Source organism: Heterocephalus glaber, unplaced genomic scaffold (assembly GCF_053883595.1).
Source record: "Heterocephalus glaber isolate CG9 unplaced genomic scaffold, H.glaber_assembly_v1.0 deba00000347, whole genome shotgun sequence".
NCBI lineage: Eukaryota > Metazoa > Chordata > Mammalia > Rodentia > Bathyergidae > Heterocephalus > Heterocephalus glaber.
The window spans coordinates 52,366,225-52,384,485 of NW_028258143.1; the positions used below are offsets into that span (position 1 = coordinate 52,366,225).

General features: G+C 43.3%; 1 protein-coding gene across 5 annotated transcripts in view; it reads left to right on the forward strand.

Moving 5' to 3' along the window:
• Rapgef4 (Rap guanine nucleotide exchange factor 4) overlaps nt 1-18,261 on the forward strand; it is a 306,593-nt gene that overhangs the window by 58,246 nt on the left and 230,086 nt on the right. For 4 of the 5 annotated variants that reach the window (XM_004857683.3, XM_004857682.3, XM_087200374.1 and 1 more), the window contains exons 2-3: nt 5,660-5,802; nt 10,014-10,102. In XM_004857683.3, coding sequence (XP_004857740.1) covers nt 5,660-5,802; nt 10,014-10,102 — 232 coding nt within the window. Of the gene's footprint in view, nt 1-5,659; nt 5,803-10,013; nt 10,103-15,406; nt 15,546-18,261 lie in introns of all 5 variants that reach the window. The other variant, XM_087200386.1, reaches the window with a different exon arrangement.

Consider the following 18,261-nt stretch of genomic DNA (forward strand, 5'->3'; position numbering starts at 1 on the left):
AAAAGAATATCTCACTTCTTCCACATCCTTTTAAAGAGCTCACTTGATTATCAAGACCACCCAATCTCGGCCTTTTGGCTAAGATCAAGTGAAGACCACCCAGGAGAATCTCACTATTGATTAACTTAAAGCCAACTGTGGGCCTGAATTACATATACACAGTGTCTTCACCTTCGCCACACTGTGAACATAGATGTGGGAGTAAGGGCTTCCCACCTTTGCCATGCCGTGTTGGCCAAAAGCAAGTTAAGGCTCCTGCCTACAGGAGGTTGTGCACTCCAGGGGGATGTGCACAGGGATGGTCATTGTGGGGACACTTTTGAATCCTGCCTGCTCTGTGCAGTTTCTAGTTTTGCAAGTGATTCTTCTTTATTTGATTGTGGTAAGAACACTTAACATGAAGTCTACCCTATTAACAAACTGAAAAAAAAAACCAAAAAATTTTAAGTGTGCACTACATTATTGCTGGGTATAGATGCAATCAATGTTGGACAGCAGATCTCAAAGCTTATTCATCCTACTTGACTGGAACCTTCTTTCACCATTCCACTCTTCTATTCTATGAACTTGATGATTGTAAATACTTCCAGTAAGGAGAAACATGCAATATTTGCCTGTCTGTGCCTGGTTTATCTCACTTACTGTAATGTCTTCAAGGATCATCCATATTGCTGGATATCACAATTTCCTTTATTTAAGGGTAAGTAGTATTCTGTTCTATGTATTTTCTTTCATCTGTTGATGAACATTTAGATTGTTTCCACATTTTGGCTACTGTGAATTGTGCTGCAGTGAAGAAATGTGCCTGTCTTTTCAAGATCCTGATATTAATTCTTTTGGATAAGCACTTAGAAGTAAGATTACCAGATCAATAGTAGTTTTCGTTTTAACTTTTTGAGGAATTCCTAAACTGTTTTCCATAGTGATTGCTCCATTTTAGATTCCCACCATAGTGGACAAAGGTTCTATCTTTACTATACTTGGCTTCAGTTTTTTTGATAACAGCTGTCTTGACAGGTACAGGTTATAAGTCATTGTGGTTTTGATTTGCATATCCCTGATAATTAATGACAATGAGCACCTTTTCCTATACCTTTTGGCCATTCATATTCTTCTTTGGAGAAGTACTTATTCAAATCTTTAGTCCATTTTTATTTGTGTAATTAATTATTTTTTGCAGTGTTGGGGGTCAAACCTAGGGCCTTGCACATCCTTGGCAAATACTCTACCACTGAGGTAGATCTTCAGCCTATAGCTCATTTTTAAACTGGATTATTAGGCTTTTTAAAAAAAACTAAAAAGGTCTTATAAATGATCTATTTAAAAAAATTATTTTTTTGGTGGTGCTGGGGAATGGAACCCAGGGTCTTATACAGGCTAGGCAAGTGCGCTACCATTGAGCTACACTCCCTAAATGATCTCATGTGTTGTTATTTGAACATGTTTTAAAAATGAAGTCTTTTAACAATGGCCTGTGAGTATTAAATACCAGGCTAAGGAAAATAACATCTTGTACTTGGAGCTCTTACTTGGGGGACCAGCTGCCCACAGTTATTAAGGAAGAGGAAAAGAGCCTGAAGTGAGTTATAATTAGAGAAACCACATCATCATTTTGATACACTCCAAGAACTTCTGAACCAGTCTTTTGGGTGCTGGTGTTGACTGTCTTCCATCTGCCTCTATTCACAATCAAGGTGATCTTTCTAGAATGTGCCTCCAATTATGTCACCGTCCTGCTTAAAATACTTCTGCTAACTCTTAGTCAGACATAGCTTTCTGGCTCCTGGGATGGAACCACTGTGCTGTTCAGCTTCATGTTCCCAGTATGTGGTTCATTTGCCCTTCATTCAGGCTCCACCGAGGCCATGGCAGTGGGATTCAAAGAGGACTGGATCTCAGAAACTAGATCTGGGTAGTTTTCAGGATAAGAGAAGATGTTGGGGTAAGAGAGGATGTCTTAGTCTGTGCTGCTGTAATGGAATACCTGAGACTGGGTAATTTATAAAGAACAGAAATGTATTTCTTGCAGTTCTGGAGGCTGGGAAGTCTAAGATCAAGGTCCTCGCATCGGGTGAGGGGGTTGGTGCTACATCATAACATGGCACCACAAGCCCTTTTTATAGTGGTGTTAGTCCATTCAACAGCTAAACACCTATACCCTAAACACCTCGCACTCAACCCCACTTCCAAACACTATCCCATTTAGGGATTAAATTTCCAATACATGAATTTTGGGGGAGACATTCCAGCCACAGCAGAGGGCTAGCTGATTCCATGCACGGGAAGTAAGGAGTGTGGATACAGTCAATGTGGGAAAAGATGAGTTTACTGTGAGGTTAGTACAGAACATCACACCAATTGCTTCTCCATGCCTGGCCTTGACTGGGTACTATAGGATCTGTAAAGAAAGTCCCAGACATGATCTTTACAGAGATAAGAAGATACGTAACATTAGGAAATTAGAGATTCACAAGAGAAGGGCAACAGAAGGATTATCACCAGTGGAAGATTCTAGAAGTGGAACAGTAAAGATGCAAGTTAACAGCTGAATGAAATTTCCCCCACTCCATGAAGGACCCAGTAAGAATAATGACAGATAAACACTGCTTTTCATTGTTTCTGACCTTAAATATTCAATGAATGGGTGACATTATTAGGACCTAATTTGAAGGTACACAAAAATATCAGGAGGAGAAGTTTCCACCTTATTCTAATTATCTCAGATTGATTTTGTCTTTTCACGTGTGTTTTGTCTCTTAACAATCTGGTTATGAATCATTGAAGTTCTTTAGTGCTTCCTTTGGACCATATGGATCTCATGTGTTTTTCTTCTGTTGCTTTCTAGTGTTCACTTTCTTCTGAAGTGTTAAGCCAGAAGTCTTTTTAAGCTGCCCTGATCTGTCTTCCTAATAAGGGCAACACTCTGGGGTGAATAAAAAAGAGGGGTGCTGCCTTCTTTCTTGATGGAAATGGATTTCAATCTCTGCTTATCTCCTTTCTTGTGTAACTAAGAGTCCACCATATTGCTGTCCAGCCAATTTCCAGCTCATCTGATTATGTGATCCTCCTAGGGTCATTTGCATGCTACCACTGCTGAAGGAAGTGACCTGACTCCTTGCTGGTAGTAACACTGCTTCCAAGGAAGTTCAGCCTGCGCGCTTGGCTCCCCACTGGGACGCCTCTGCCGGCTGCTGCTGTCTGTGCTGCCTGGGAAGTGCTTCCCCCGGGCACACAAAGACCCTCACTGAGAATCATCTGTAGCGTTCGATTCACTACTGAAGTTCCAGGCTCTGTTCCAAAGCTCTAAGCTCTTTGCTCCTGTAAGGAGTTTTGCACTGCTATACAGAGTACTGCAAGCTGAGTAATTTATAAAGAAAAGATTTTTTTGTACAGTTCTGGAGTTTAGGTGGTCCAAAGTCAAGGGGCCCACCCTTGGTGAGGGTCTTCATGCTGTGTCATCTCACAGGACAGCACAGATGCATAAACACAGGAGGGAGAAGTTGGGGGAGGTGAGGGAAGGTTACTAGTCACTTTCCCTTTGTGGGGGGCAAAATGCCAGATACCTACAATTTAAAGGAGGAGAGATTTATTAGGGCTCACTTTTGCAGAAGATTCAGGTCATGGTCAGTTGGCTCCAAGGCATAAATGGTGTGGTGGAAGGGCATGGTGGAGGGAAGTTGCTCAACCCATGGCAGTCAGGAGGCAGAGACAGAAGGGAGGAGCTGGGGACAAGAATACATCCTTTCAAGTCATGCCTCCAGTGACCCACTTCCAGTTAGGCCATCCCTTAGCAAGGTTGCACTGGGGAGTAAGTTTCCAACACACCAGCCCTGGGCCACATTCACACCATCAACATTAATTAATGCCTGCAAATCTCTCAGCTCTTTTAGGCACCTTGCATATCAAAAATGGCTCACACATGCATCAGGATTTCCCTTCTTCTTTCCCAGGAAGCAGAACCCAAACCCTTTCTTCAGGTGTTGGTTGGAAAGCTAGCAAGGTTGTGGGCATTTTCTATGAACCTAGTTTTCTTGGGCCTTAGGGTGTGATGATGTGGTAAAAATTAAGAGGTGGAGAGCCTTTAAGCTCATGAAAGCTTGTGCCTTAGGTCTTTCCTGTAGTGACAGGTATCTGTTCATGTGTTCTAAAAGTGCCGGTCTTTCGTGGGGGATGTGTCTTCCTCTAACAATATCCCATGCTCCTTGGAACTCTGGAGCACCTAACTCCATGCTCGGCACCACTCTGGCTGTTGATAGATGTGGCAGTGGTACCCACTCCTCCTCCCTAGCCTCATCTCGGTATCGTCACTCAATGAAGGTTTATCACATACAAATAAATAGATTGTTCTCCACCTAGTAGTTGTAACACCTAAAATATACACCTTCTGTTTTACTTTCATAGGGCTGCCAAAGTAAGATACCACAAGCTGGGTGGTTTAAACACAACATAGGTTTATTCCCTCATGGCTCTCAACAGGACCATGTTTTCCCTGAAGTCTATAGGGAAGAATCCTTCCTTGTTCCTTTCTAGCTTCTGAGGGTTGCCAACAATCCTTTGCATTCCTTGCTTGCCCACACATTACTCTAGGCTCTGTCTCTACCCCACCTTCACATAACTGCCATCCCTGTGTCTCTGGTTTCCCTCTTAATGGTCTCACCTCAGAAATGATATAGGATAGTTTTGGTCACAGCCCATTGCCCTGAATATGGCCTAACATAACTATAAGGGAGGTTGGTAAATCCAGGGGAGCTATGGGTACTTGGTGAACATCATCTGTCCAACCCTTATGCACCTCTTTTCCTCTGATCTTCGAAGGCTCAAGGGCACACACAAGGCTGGGTAGATTCTGAATAGTGTGACATATCCACCAGGAAACACCACTAGGCTTGGAAAATTGCTCGAAGAAGGAAGGAAAGTAGTTTATATAATTTGTAAAACTATCCTACTTTTATTTGGTTTATCTTAATCCAGAGGTTACAAAATGATGGTCGGTGGATTGCATCTTTTCTGTAGATGATCATGAGTGTGTGTGTGCATTTGTCCCACACAGTGTTTAAGAGTATGAACAAGCATCCCGATATCCTTGTACAACCGGAAGCTCCAACAACATACAAGCCCACGTTTCCTTAGAAAACCAGTAATAAGAGCTGTTTCCCATTGACAGTCCTATCTCTGCAGTTTGCCACTCCCTGTCGTGTCACCAAGACTGAGGCTGAGTGTCACTCCTCATTTGTTGCTGTGCTTTCACTATTTTTTTCTGGCAGTAGGGACTTTTTCCCCCTTATACGTGTTTGGACCATTTTTATTCACTTTACTTAACTGGCCCTTCAGAGCATTTGTGTGTGTAACCTCTGTTTCTAGTAATATTTACATTTCCATGTATTTTGTAACATCCTCGTTCTTTTAAAGGGTTAAGTACTACCCAGAAGCTTTATATTGAACTCAGGACCCTGAGATTGACTCCTGCTGTAGCTATCAGCAATAGTAGTGATGGAAGGTGAATAGTGGACAAAGACCTGGAATTACCTATAATAGGGTAGTAAATGTTTTCAGTTGTGATAATTGCATAAATCTGAATGTAGAGTTATGCCTGTTGACTTATTTTCAAGTGAATTTTTACTGATAGGCTTTTGTTTTGTGCCTTTTCTCCCTTATGTAGACCATTGGAACGATCCAGTGAAGATGTGGATATAATCTTCACAAGACTGAAAGAAGTCAAAGCTTTTGAGAAATTTCACCCAAACCTCCTTCATCAGATTTGTTTATGCGGTTATTATGAGAACTTGGAAAAAGGAATAACATGTAAGAAATGCACCTCCAGGGCATATTTTCCTGTATGGTTGGTGCCCATTGGTGGCCACCCTATGGGAATAGATAGCATATGGAGTATGTATGTGCCATTTATTTGTAGTTCAATCAAAGAAAGCTGGACATATCCCACTCACTGTTTATTTATTTGGTTCCCCAAGGGAGTTTCCTTAACTCTTTTCTTCACGGCATGTAAATGGTTTTTCTAGGGTAGCCTACTTTGCAGGAGCTAGAGGGATATACTGACTCGTGCATTTAGCTATTTCCATAGAAATTCAAATAATTGTCTTCACTAAGAAATATGTGACCGGTAGAATAGTAAATAAAGACAACAGCTTTCTTTCTCCCCGCCCCCCCATTAACTTTATTGGTACATTTTAGGTATAAAATACAGTTACATTCATCATTGGGATCTTCTACCATTACATGAGTATCTTGGTTCTTATTTTATTTCCCCTTCCCCTGCCCTCCCTTCACCCCCTCCACCCTTCCCTATTTGCAAAGACCTTGTTTCCATTTTTTTCCTCTTCTCATATTTTTCCCCTTCTTTCCTTTCTCCTACCCCTCCCACTTCCCCTGCTCCTTTAGACCTTTACATCCTATTACACAATATCAATTATACATTTTTAGGATTAAAATATCAAGACCTAGGAGACATTACCACAGATTTTACAGAATTTAAAAGGATATAGAAAGCATATTATAAAAATCTGTTTTGAAATAAATTTGACAACTTCTAAGAAGTACCTTGGAAGAAAAATTAATGAAAGAATATTTGGAAGAAATATAAAATTTGAATAGCACCTATTAAAGAAAGTATATTCCTAGCTTGAAAACCTACCTATATAACAACAGCAGGCTCATAAACATTTTAACTGATGAATTGTATCAAACATTTAAAGCAGAAAAAAAAAGGGACACTTCTCCCCTCCTTTTAGGAAATCAACATTGTGCTAATCATAAAACTGGATAAAGATAATAGAAGAAAAAAGTATGAACATAGGTAGAAATTTGTTTAACAAAACAAACTATTAGAAGTCAGATCTGGCGGGATGTAGAAAGTGGTTTTGTTATAGGGATAGCAGTGTTGGTTCAGCATTGGAAGATCCACCCCCAAAAGTCATCATTTTAACAGAGGAAAGGAAAAAGCCATATGATCCTGTCAGTAGTTGGAGAAAGAGTATTGGACTAAATTCTACAGCTGTTCATGGTAAAAGCTATCAGGAGACTAGAAGTAGAACAGAAACTTCTCAACAGATTAAAGACATGTACTCCATACTTCCAGCGAGAACACCTTATATGAATGGAGATGATACAATGCTTTCTCCTTAAGGTGGGGAACAAGGGCAGACATGCTTACTCTTTAACTGTCCATTAAACTTTGAAACGTAGTCCCCACCAAAATAGTCTGGCACTAAAATGACACAACTAGGATAGGATTGGCATGGTAGAAACAAAATCTTTACATGTAGATGAAATGATCATCTACAGAGAAAATACCAAGAAATCTCTAAGAGCCCCTAGAACTTGTATGTGAATTTAGCAGGATTAGAAAACACAAGGTATATATAAAAATTCAGGTCTGTGTATACTTGCTATAAATGAAGAATTGAATATTGAAATTTAAAAGTTAAAAAAAGAACAAAACAGTGTTGGAAAACGACAACAGCTTTCTTAAGTAATCCTAGTAGTAATGTTTTGAGTAAAGCTCAGTTATATCTATTCCAGGTGTGAATAGGGGGAAGGAGAATAAAATGATAGGGTAACAGTTGCATTTTTTTTTTTTGGTACTGGGGATCGAATTCGGGACCTTGGGCTTGCGAGACAGGTGGTGGCACCACTGAGCTAAATCCCTGGCCTGACAATTACATTTTTTAAGAAGTATTTTTTAAATTAAAAAGTAATACTCCTCATTCTGTTGGTACATTTTATGCTGCAATAACAGAAAACTCCCATCTAACTGCCTTGAATAATCAATACCAGATGGAAAAAACCGATTACTCATGTAAGAAGTCCTGAAGTATGATGATTTCCAGGCTGGTTAATGAAGTGGCCCAATGACATTATTAAGGCCCAGGTCCTTCCTGGTTTCCTTTCTCTGTTTTCCTTTTGTGTGCACCCTTCCATGCTGGTTTTTGTCCTCAGGCTTGTCACATTGGTCCTCAGACAGCCACAGCAGTTGGAGGCATTTCATGTTGATAGAAAAATGTCCTGCCATTTCTTCTTGTGTCTCTTTTTCACAAGTTTCCCAACAGACCTCCAGTATTGTCTCATGCGCCCGAATTGTGTCATATGCTCATGTCTAAACCAATGCCGGGCCGAGATAATAGGATAACCAAGACCAATTTAGAACAGTCCTCATCACCCCAGTGGAGCTGGGAAGGAATTCATATGCTCTGAGCATTGGGCCCTATGGACGGGTTGGAAATTTATGTAAAATCTGGTTCAGTTAGGTAAGAGGACACTCATAGCTCTGGGTGGGAAAGCAACAGAGACTCTCACATTAGAAAAATATAAAAAAGCCGGGGATTTAGCTCAGTGGTTCCAGTGCCCGTCTTGCAAACGCAAGGTCCCAAGTTCAATCCCCACTACCAAAAAAAAAAAAAAAAAAATTCAAGCCACTTCTTTGGGGCCGGGGATTTAGCTCAGTGGTTCTGGCGCCTGCCTCAAAAGCGCAAGGTCCTGAGTTCGATCCCCCAGTACCAAAAAAAAAGAGAAAAATCTACAAAAGAATCACCTACAATCTCCAAACCCAGAGATTACTATGAACATTTTATAAGCATCTTTAAAGATGCTTTCCCATGTGTACACACACAAACACTGGCACATTTCTTTTTTTTTAAAACCACATATATACATAACACCATTTTCAAGTCAATGTATTTTTCTTAGTGATGTCAGAAACTTCATTCTTTTGCGAATGAGACTGTGAAAGGGGAAGTCAAAAGAATTAAGATATGTTATGTACCAGCTGCCCACAGTGAATAACGGATGCAACCATTGTGTACTGCAAACATGTACTGATGAAAATTAAAAACAACAAAATGGATCTTCTGTGATAGAGGATGTGAATTTGACTGACAAATGTTAAACTTTATGGGCACCAAGTTGTTCAAAGCCCTGACTCCAAACTGAGCCCATCACAAAGCCTCGGAACCGTGGATACTGGCCAGGCCGGCCATAAACTCCTCCAGCCTCATCTTAAGCACGGCATCGGACTCGTGGGGAGCTGTTGTTGTTTTTGGCCTTTCCATAGCCTGTCACAGGGAGTGTAGAGGGGCTCGTTGTCATTAATTGTGGCACCCAGACACTCACTGTTACCCACCCAGCCTAGCTCCTGCAGAACTCAACTGTCCTGTGGAGCTGGCTTGTGATTTCTCACTGGGTCACTTGATCTGTGACTCTACTTGTGAAAAGAGGTTGAAAGCGCCAGATCATCCTATCTAGTTATTTAGTTAACACATTTTAAGACAGTTGATTTGTATGAGATTTTTGGACTAGTGTTTCAGAATTAATTTCCGAAATCTGTTCTTAAAATGATATGGGAACTAAGGCTTTACTGAAATAGCTAAATATTTTTTCTGACATCAAAATCTTAAAGCAAAATTGGGTGCAGAAATTTCTGATGAGAGTCATTTCTAAATGCCTGAAAGCAATGAATTTATAAAATGAATAAGAAAGAACAAAAATAATACAGTACTCAAACTTTCAACAAAATAGATTTTAAAAAATTGTTCATCAGTTAGTTGAAAAGGAAACATGCTATTCTAAAAAACATTGCTTTTAATATACTTTTGGAAATTGAGTCTGTTGAGTCAAATAACCTTGTTTCTATGTATAATGCCCAGAGTCATAATTTTTTAAGAATCACAATACACTGAAATGTATTTAAGATAAATCCCACAGAACACCAGTTACTTACTAGATTCCAAGGATGCTCCAGCTGGTGTTATCATCCCTTATTAAAGCTCTGCAGATATGGAAAAGTTCTGTTTAATAGAGTTCCGCTTCATAAAGTGTTGAATACATAGGATGTGGCTTTGTTGATAGATGAGATAAAGAAAAACATTGAGGAAGCAGAGGGTAGAAGAGTGGAGAGCTTAATTAGATCCAAGTCGTGCTTGTAATAAGTAGTGAAAAGTGATCAGGTTATACAGTAAAACCAATGTGTACTTGGTATATTCACATCACTGCTTCCTTTTCAGTGTTCCGCCAGGGTGACATTGGAACAAATTGGTATGCTGTCCTGGCAGGGTCTTTGGATGTCAAAGTATCGGAGACCAGCAGTCACCAGGTAATCTATGCTATTGTTTTAAATTTTAAAATTAATTATTATTTTTAAAAGATACACTATCCCGATGTCTTTTATGCTATCAAAATTACATTTTCAAATCCCTTTCCCCTTCCCTATAGTAAGGAGTTCAGTGTTTGTTGGTTTCCTTTATCAAGTTACTCTGCAAACATACACAGTACACTGAATGTCCCCCACGGCGGGAGTTGGCAGCAGGGCTGAAACAGATGGTGCCTGCTGTCCCTCGGGAAATGCAGACAGTTCAGTTGCAGTGTGGTGTACTGAGCTGTGAGCACCAGAGAAGCAAAAACAGCAGGTCTTCCCGGGTTCCTTTCTAACCCTTCCACCCTCTTGTCTGCTGACTTCTTTATCCTAGAAGCGCAGTGCCCGCTTCCCCACCCCATTGGGCGTCTCTGAGGAACCCGGCCCCTAGTGGGCACAACTCACACTCTTCTTTCTTTTCACAATATTTGTGAGGTGATGATGCAGTCTTGAGTTCAGCGGCTGGAAACGCAGGGAACATTTCTATGTTGTGGCCTGGAAGCAGAATTCTTTCTGTGGGAAATCTCAACGGAAACCGCTTTGCTTTTTAAGCCTCGAGCCGGTTGGATGATGCCCGCCTGCTTTATGAAGGATAATCTTTATTTAAAGTCTTCTGATTGTAAATGTTAATCAAACCTAGAAACATACTTGGGCAGCAACATCTAGTCTAGTATTTGACCAAACAACTGGCCGCCATAGTGTAGCCAGGTTGGCTTTTGGAGACCAGAAGCAATCACTGATCATCGATTACTGATCATCATCACAAGCGCCCACGTTCTGCCCCGGGCCCCGTGTGCCCAACCGACTCCATCTCTGGGCTTCCTGTGCTTTGCACCACGGGGCACCATAGAGCGATTGCAGCTTTCCCAGGGCCACAGAGATGTACGACAAACTAGGTTTGAATTCAAACCAAATTGCATGTTTTTCCTGCTGCCCACACCTGAAAAAGGTAAGCGGGAGGGGTTAGTGATGCCAGAGAAGTTACAAGTACCAAGAGAGCTGAGGAAAGGGAGCAGTCGAGTCCTTAAAAGAGGGCAGGACGGTTTCTTGCTAGCCTCCCTCTGGCCACTTCTTCAAGTCCCCCCCTGCGCTCCGTGTCTGCCTTCTCATCCGAGTCAGAGGGGACGTGGCAGCGAGTTCCCATGCTGGTCCCCGAGTTTCAACCCCGGCACGGGGTGGCAGCCGCTTCCCGAGCGAGAGGTGAAGTCAGGAGCGCGAGTGGCTGCTGGTGCCGGCGCGCCCCCTAGTGGCAGCTCTGATTACCCGCATTTTGCAGGGCAGATGCCCATGGCCATCCGGCGAGAGCCACATCTTTGCGATTGAGAGGGCCGCGTTACTGACCATGTGCCATCCAGAGGGAGATGGAGGGGAGGAATAGAGGTGAGGAGGGCTGTGGGAGAAGAGCTTTTCCCTGACCTCCTTCCTGCGAGTCTGACCACGCCTCTCACAGGTGCTTGCGCCCCCTGCACCTCCTCTCCGGGCTTTAAATGGGGGTACAGTTAAATGAGGGTCGGTCCTGCAAGTGCTAAGCGGGACCCAAAGACAGGCTGCCCATGGATGTGGCGGCGGTGGGAGAAGGCAGCACCCTGACTTGGGTGAGGAGATGGGCCACTAAGGGAGAAAGAAAACCTTCCCAGAGCCCCGTGCAGGCTTTTTGTGCTCTACATTCACCTATTTGGTATTCTTGATTTAATAGCATTTTTTTTCTGTAAAAAAACCCCACTTTATTTAGCATGATGGTAGGAAGATACAACTCTGTATAGTTTTCAAGAATACATGTGACATAATCATTCTGACTCATAAATTTGTATTATCTTATTGTTCTTCCAATATATAATTTTTTCTCCTTTTTTGTCATTCTCATATATATATATATATGTATTTAATTTTTAAATTTTTGATTTCTAGACTAAAAAACATAGTTTCTTCCCTTCCATGTGGCTGGTTGGGTGGGTTCTTCTTGGATTCTTTGCAAGGATGACGGCAGCTTAGTTTTCACTGGTGATCTGGAGGATGTGTAGAGGCTCTCATCACTTACAGGAAGTTTCCCAGCATCCTTTCCTCTGAGCCCCCCAGGAGACTGGCTCCACTGTACAGTGTCTTGCTCCGCTCACAGAACAGCAAGTGGTCGGCTCAGGGTGACAGTGGAGGGCCACAGAGCAAGCGGGACATCCCTGATTCCTCAGCAGCCCAGAGTCCTGTCCCTGCCGTCCTCAGCCTACGAGCATGTGTATCTGCTGGCCCAGGGTGTTGGCAAGTAGTTCACCGGTGTCCTGGGTGGTGATGTGGATTTGTCTTTGCTCACAGGATCACTGTGTCTAAGAAAGCTGTTGATTATGGATCAAAGAGAAGTGTTAAAATCCAAACAGTCTGGTGTGGTCTGTTAACACCAGGCCCTTCCTTGGGAGGGGAGGAGGGAGGGAAAGGCCCCTAGGCTTCAGGGAAGGAGCCAGCTGCCTCCCAGTGGTGCCTGGGGTCAGTGCTGCAGTCACCTTAGAAGCAGAGGTCACGTGGCAGGGGAGCAGGCTCCATAGCCTGACTGCCTCCCCTGAGGCTTCTCTTGGCCAGGACGTGTCCTTCTCGTGGTGCTGCATAATCTTGCGTGAAGCTCTGTCTCTCACACTTAGGCCCTGTCTGCAGGGCCCCAGAGAGGCCCACCCTTCTTCTGCACCCCTGCCTTCCTTTGGCGGACTGTCCCCAGCCTGAGGCTTTGGGAGTGCCCTGGAGCAGGGAGACAAAGCCTCGTGTGGGAGGGAACCAGCCCCTGCCTGTTGGGATGGTGCTACATTGTCCTCATTCTGTGGTTACTGCCCCGAAACCATGTGTGTCCTAAGAACTTTGGGAAATGCATAGATTATTCTGGAACTTCTAGAGTCTTGCAGATCCTCGAGCAAATCTGCCTCTCCATTATATGTATTCCACTGCCTTATAAAACAAAACCTGGCTCAGAGACACTCATTGCTAGGTGTAATTGTCAGGGGCCTCTCTCCCGGCCTCGCAGCTGTGATGTTCTGTGAATTTCCTGGGGAGATGTAAGAAGAATGCCTGCCTCCAAACTGGGAAAGCATCAACAGACCATAGAACAGCTAGGGTATGAGCCAGGAATAGTGGCACACGCCTGTCATCCATCCCAGCACTAAGAGGCTGAGGCAGGAGGGTCACTGGGAGTTAGAAGCCAGCCTGGACTACATGGTGTTCAAGGTCAGCCTGAAGTACAGAGTGAGACCCTGTCCCAAGTGACTAGGGTGAGTCCACTTGGCATGTAGTGAGTTTATGAGGGTCACCTCACAGCTGCTCTTATGGGCCCCTGCACTACCAAAGCTGCCACCCCCTGCCTCCCATGCTCCTGTGTATATGGGGCTCTAAGAGTCACAGCAAAAAGCAAAGCAAGAGCCAGAGCCCCTGAGAAGAACAGTGTTTCTGTCACTGTGCTCTGCCCTTATGGGAGTTCTTTGCTCTTAGCAAACACAGTCCGTACAGCCTCAGCACCTGTGAGGACCCCAGGGACAGGTAATGGCTGCACGCTGCAAAATGGCGTGACTCTGGCTAGGGCTGGGAGGCCTGCTCTCCCTACACGTGGCCACTTGTCATCCTGCCTCAGGCATTTTAGGACACTCAGCCAAGGACCTCCCCATCCCGAGAAGCTGGCCTGGCCCTCCTGTTCACTGCATTTCAGTGGCAGTGGGATCCTGGCAAGAATCAGTCCTTTGCCTCCCCAGTGATGCTGGGTCCTTCCCTCAGTCCCCTGCCTGAGCTTAGCAGGACACAGACAAGGCTGCAGGTCCTGCCAGGGCACCCTCCTGCTCAGGAACCTCCCGTCTTGGTGCCTGTTGGCACCTAGTGGCCTAAATAGTGCCACTTAAATGAATATTCTGGATATTGTTCTCATTAGTATTTTACTGGTTTAGGGTTGGAAATGAATATTGGAGCAGCTTTAGAAATGAATAAGCTTAAGAATCATAGTTTTATAAACCTCACTATGTCAGATAATACTACCCAACTGTGTGTGTATGTGTGTGCATGTGTATTACAGAGAGAGAGAGACAGAGACACAGAGAGATCTGTTTTTCTTTGTATATTTTATAGATTAGGGGACCTTTTGCCATAAGAAATATCTAAATCCTAGAAATATATATGGTTTTAATTTTTCTTACAACAAAAATAAGATATAACATTTTTCCAGCCATATGAAAGAATTTCTGAAGGATGATAATAGAAGTTCATGCTGCAAAAGTGAATGAAAGAGTTTTTTAATTCATTAAAACTAGTGCATTTCGGTAACAGATACTTATAGAAAATGTTACATTTATTCAGTGCAAATGCAGCTGTTAAATTCAGACTTCCTTGAAGTCCTCTCGCTTCCATAATTGGCTATGGGTAAGCATAGTTAGGTGCAGTGTAAATAAAGGATAATAGTTCCTACTTTAAGTTAGTTAATATGTATTACGCACTTAGTATAAAACGTGGGACAAAGCTTTTAGTGCAAAAGTTGTGTTCCAGTGCTTTTTATATGAACATTTTGAGTGGAGAGCGGCTGGTTGCAATGCCACCATTCTGTCACAAGAGGGCAGTGCTAGAACAGAAAAAGCAGGAAATGTACTTAGTATTTGAAACCGCTAGAAGTTTTAACAATGTTGTTCAGCCATTTCATGGAATCAGAAAATCTGGGCTGTACTTGGCCTTAATTCCATCCCCTCATCTGTCGTTGTGATATTACCTGGAAAATTTTAGACTTGTTCTGGAAAAAGATCTCTTTACTAATTTTCTCCCTAAAGTAAAATGTGTGTCTATCCTTTGTCATACATATGTATATATGATATATTACCCGTTATATGTATATGTGTTTTTTCACATTAAAAAATATGTAATATATTCACAAGGTTCCAGAAAATGTTTTAGATATCTTCCTTCTACCTCACCCACTGTTTAACAAATTCCCTCCCTCCCTCCCTCCCCAGGATGGGTTTCTTGGGTGTCATTCCAGAGTCCCGTGCACAAAGCCAGTGCTCTGTCTAGTCTCACACATACGCTGCTCTTCCACATTTTAACACCCCCGAAGTCAGGGTGCATATTAGGACCAGGTCGGCTTGACGTCACCAAACCCCTCAACATTTACCTATGTTCACCAAAGATGTTTTTAAGCTTTGCATTTTTGTTGGTAAAATCTCAAGGGGAGGCACGTTTCTCCATAATGCAGATCTCTCTCTTTCCATCTGCCTCTCTGAATCCTCGGCTCACTCATTTCACTCCATTCTCTTCCTGCAGAGAACATCACCCTTACTGGGAGACGCTTTTCTGAGCACATACTGAGCCGGTCAACCGGAGGGTGCCGGCCCACAGCAGTTATTTGTGACCTCTTCCTTCCTGCCTGGGCTCGGGTCATGCTGTCGGTTAAGAACTGACTGTGAGTTTATTCAGCATTCTGCACGACCAGCCTGTATTTAGTTTTGTTACCACGTAATTCTTTGTTTGGGTGGGTGCCGAACCGTGCACTGTTCTGGCCCAACGGACTGGGCTGGCCCCTGCTTCGGTCCGCATCCGCCCTCCCCGGCAGCTCGGGACCCCGTCAGCAGCGCCTTCCGGACGCAGGGAGGCGCTCGCGGTGACGACTTCGCTGTTAGAAAACACCTTTGACTCAAGCGTTTTCGCCTTTTTGCTTGGTAGTAAATCCTTTTTAACAGCACAGCCTGACATCTTGACAAATCCCAGTTTGGGTTCTGTTATATTTTATTATTTTAAAGGCTTGGAGGGCTCAATAAATTCCGTTCCTAAATGCAAGCCCATGAACTGAAAGCGGGTGCTACAGAACTTAATGACAAGTATCCTTAAACGTATATCCAATACAATAAATTTGCCACGAATATGAACTTTTTCAGTCACTAATGTGGAAGTGAGTTAAATATGAATAATGAAAAGAACTGATACCCCTGAAGTTACAGAACAGTGTTTTAAAAAATCTTGATATACTGTATATACCACAGAATTTTCAAGTCTATCTTACTGATTGCAAGTTACTTTAAATTTTATCAGAAGCCAGCCATTTTAGTGCATCCCTATAATTCCAGCACTTTGGGAGGCTGGGGCAGGAAGATTGAGATTTGAGCTCAGTCTGGGCACCTTAGTGACTCAGCAAGACCTGTCTCAAGAGGTGGGATGGGGGCTTGAGAGAGGAACCTGGGGCCGTAGCTCAGTGTAAAGGCCCTAGTTCTAATACCCAGTGCTGAAAAAAAAAAATCAGAATGCTTATCACTTGTGTAAGCTGGATTTCAGCTGATGCTTAGAGACATCAATTGCAAGGCACAGGGTTCTTAGCTCCGACCTCAGTGTTAATGAACCAGTGATGGGTAACTGTCGGCCTCACATCATGCCTATTTTCATACTGTATCTGTGTTTATAAAGAAACAGACTGACAAAATGCCACCTATGAGAAGCCCTGCTTTAAGAAAGCTCAGTCTACCATAATTCAGACGTACAAAGCAGATAAATTAAGGGGTGATTAGTGGCAGTACAAAAGGATTCTTTGATTTACAGCGAGATTGTCAGAAGGGCTCTTTTGAATACAGGCTCCCCCAGAGAGCGGAAGTGTTTTACAGATCATCCAAACCACTTGACATCCAGCCTGGGGACAGAGAAACTTGGAATTTCAGTGTTATCGTGGGTGAAGATGAATACAGAATGACTGCAGAGATTCTCTGTTATTTAAGCAGTAGAAAAACATCGTTTGCTTTTTTAGAAACATAGAAAGCCTATTCATGTGTAAGTTGAAAAGAATTTCCATTATTTATAGAGTACCTACTATGTGCCAGGAACCATCCAGTACTCTACCTACATATTATTTTTATTTCTATTTAATTATGCTAATCTTATAAAACAGATCATGCCTGTTGCACAAATGAGGGTTATTGAGCCTCTGGCTGATAACTGGCAGAAATGAATTTTGAGTCTAGGTCTACCAAGTCCCACGCTTTTCTCATTCTGCTGCCTCCAAGAATTCCCCCTCCTAAGCCCTGAGTGCCTTGACTCTGGGAGCCTCCATGTGAGTGTCCTTTGCCTGAGAGTCACCACCTTCCACCTGGACAGGTTGCGTTGACATCTTTAACTTCCCTAATACCTAAGTTTATGGATGGCCACAGCCACACATGCCCTTCCTGCTGACCACACATACTGTGCTGAGATCTTGCTCATGACTTCACGTTGGTACCTAGCTGGGGGAGAGGGAACAGGTGGGGAACTGGGGTCTGCCCACAGTGGGGATGTTCAGACAGTGCTAGGCAGGACTTGGGGAGAAAGCAAAAAGATGGAGAAAGACAGCACCCAGGTTAGTGTGGCGAAGCCAGAGCAGGTCTTACAGTGGTGTATGTGAGCCTGGCTTGGTGATGGGGAGGGAGTCAGGAACCTGGTGGTGGAGCTGGGCATCTGCTCGGTCAGGCTGCCTAAGAGATATGGCAAAGATAGCTGCCAGGGGTGAACTGGGGCCCAGGGTGTCTGTCAGAACTCCCACTTTGAGAAGATTCAGGAACCCAGGCAGGTTATCAAGGCCAAGACTCAGAAAGACAGAAACTCCACTTGACCAGCCAGCTAGGACTCTGTTAATAAAGCTGGGGTGCAGGATTGGTGTGGGTAAAGCAGATTCCATAATCAGTTCCTATCTTATGATTGCTTACATTGCACTTAATGAGTAAGAGGGTTGGTACCCCAGCCAAGGTTGGATTTGATCCTCTAGGGAGGGTCGAGTAGACCCAATACTGAAATTGGAGGCTTAGAGAGTATCTTAGTTACTTTTCTCATTGCTGAGACAAAATACCCAAAATCTTCAAATTAAGGGAGAAAAAAAAGGTTTATTTGGCTCACAGTTTGCAGAGGTTTCAGTCCATAGTTGGCTGGTACCATGGCAGAGGGGCATTGCAGAGGAGAAACAGCTCATGGAAGGGAGAAGACAGCAAAAGCAAGAAAGCCTCTTTCACTCCCTTTTATTGTATCCTCACTACCAGGATTAGGGGAGTGCCAAACCAATCAGTGGGCTGATTTAGTAATCATACACCCTAGCACCCTTAATCCTAGCACTGCACTATGAATCAGTCACACACTCCAGATTCATCCACCTCTGCAAAAGCCCCACC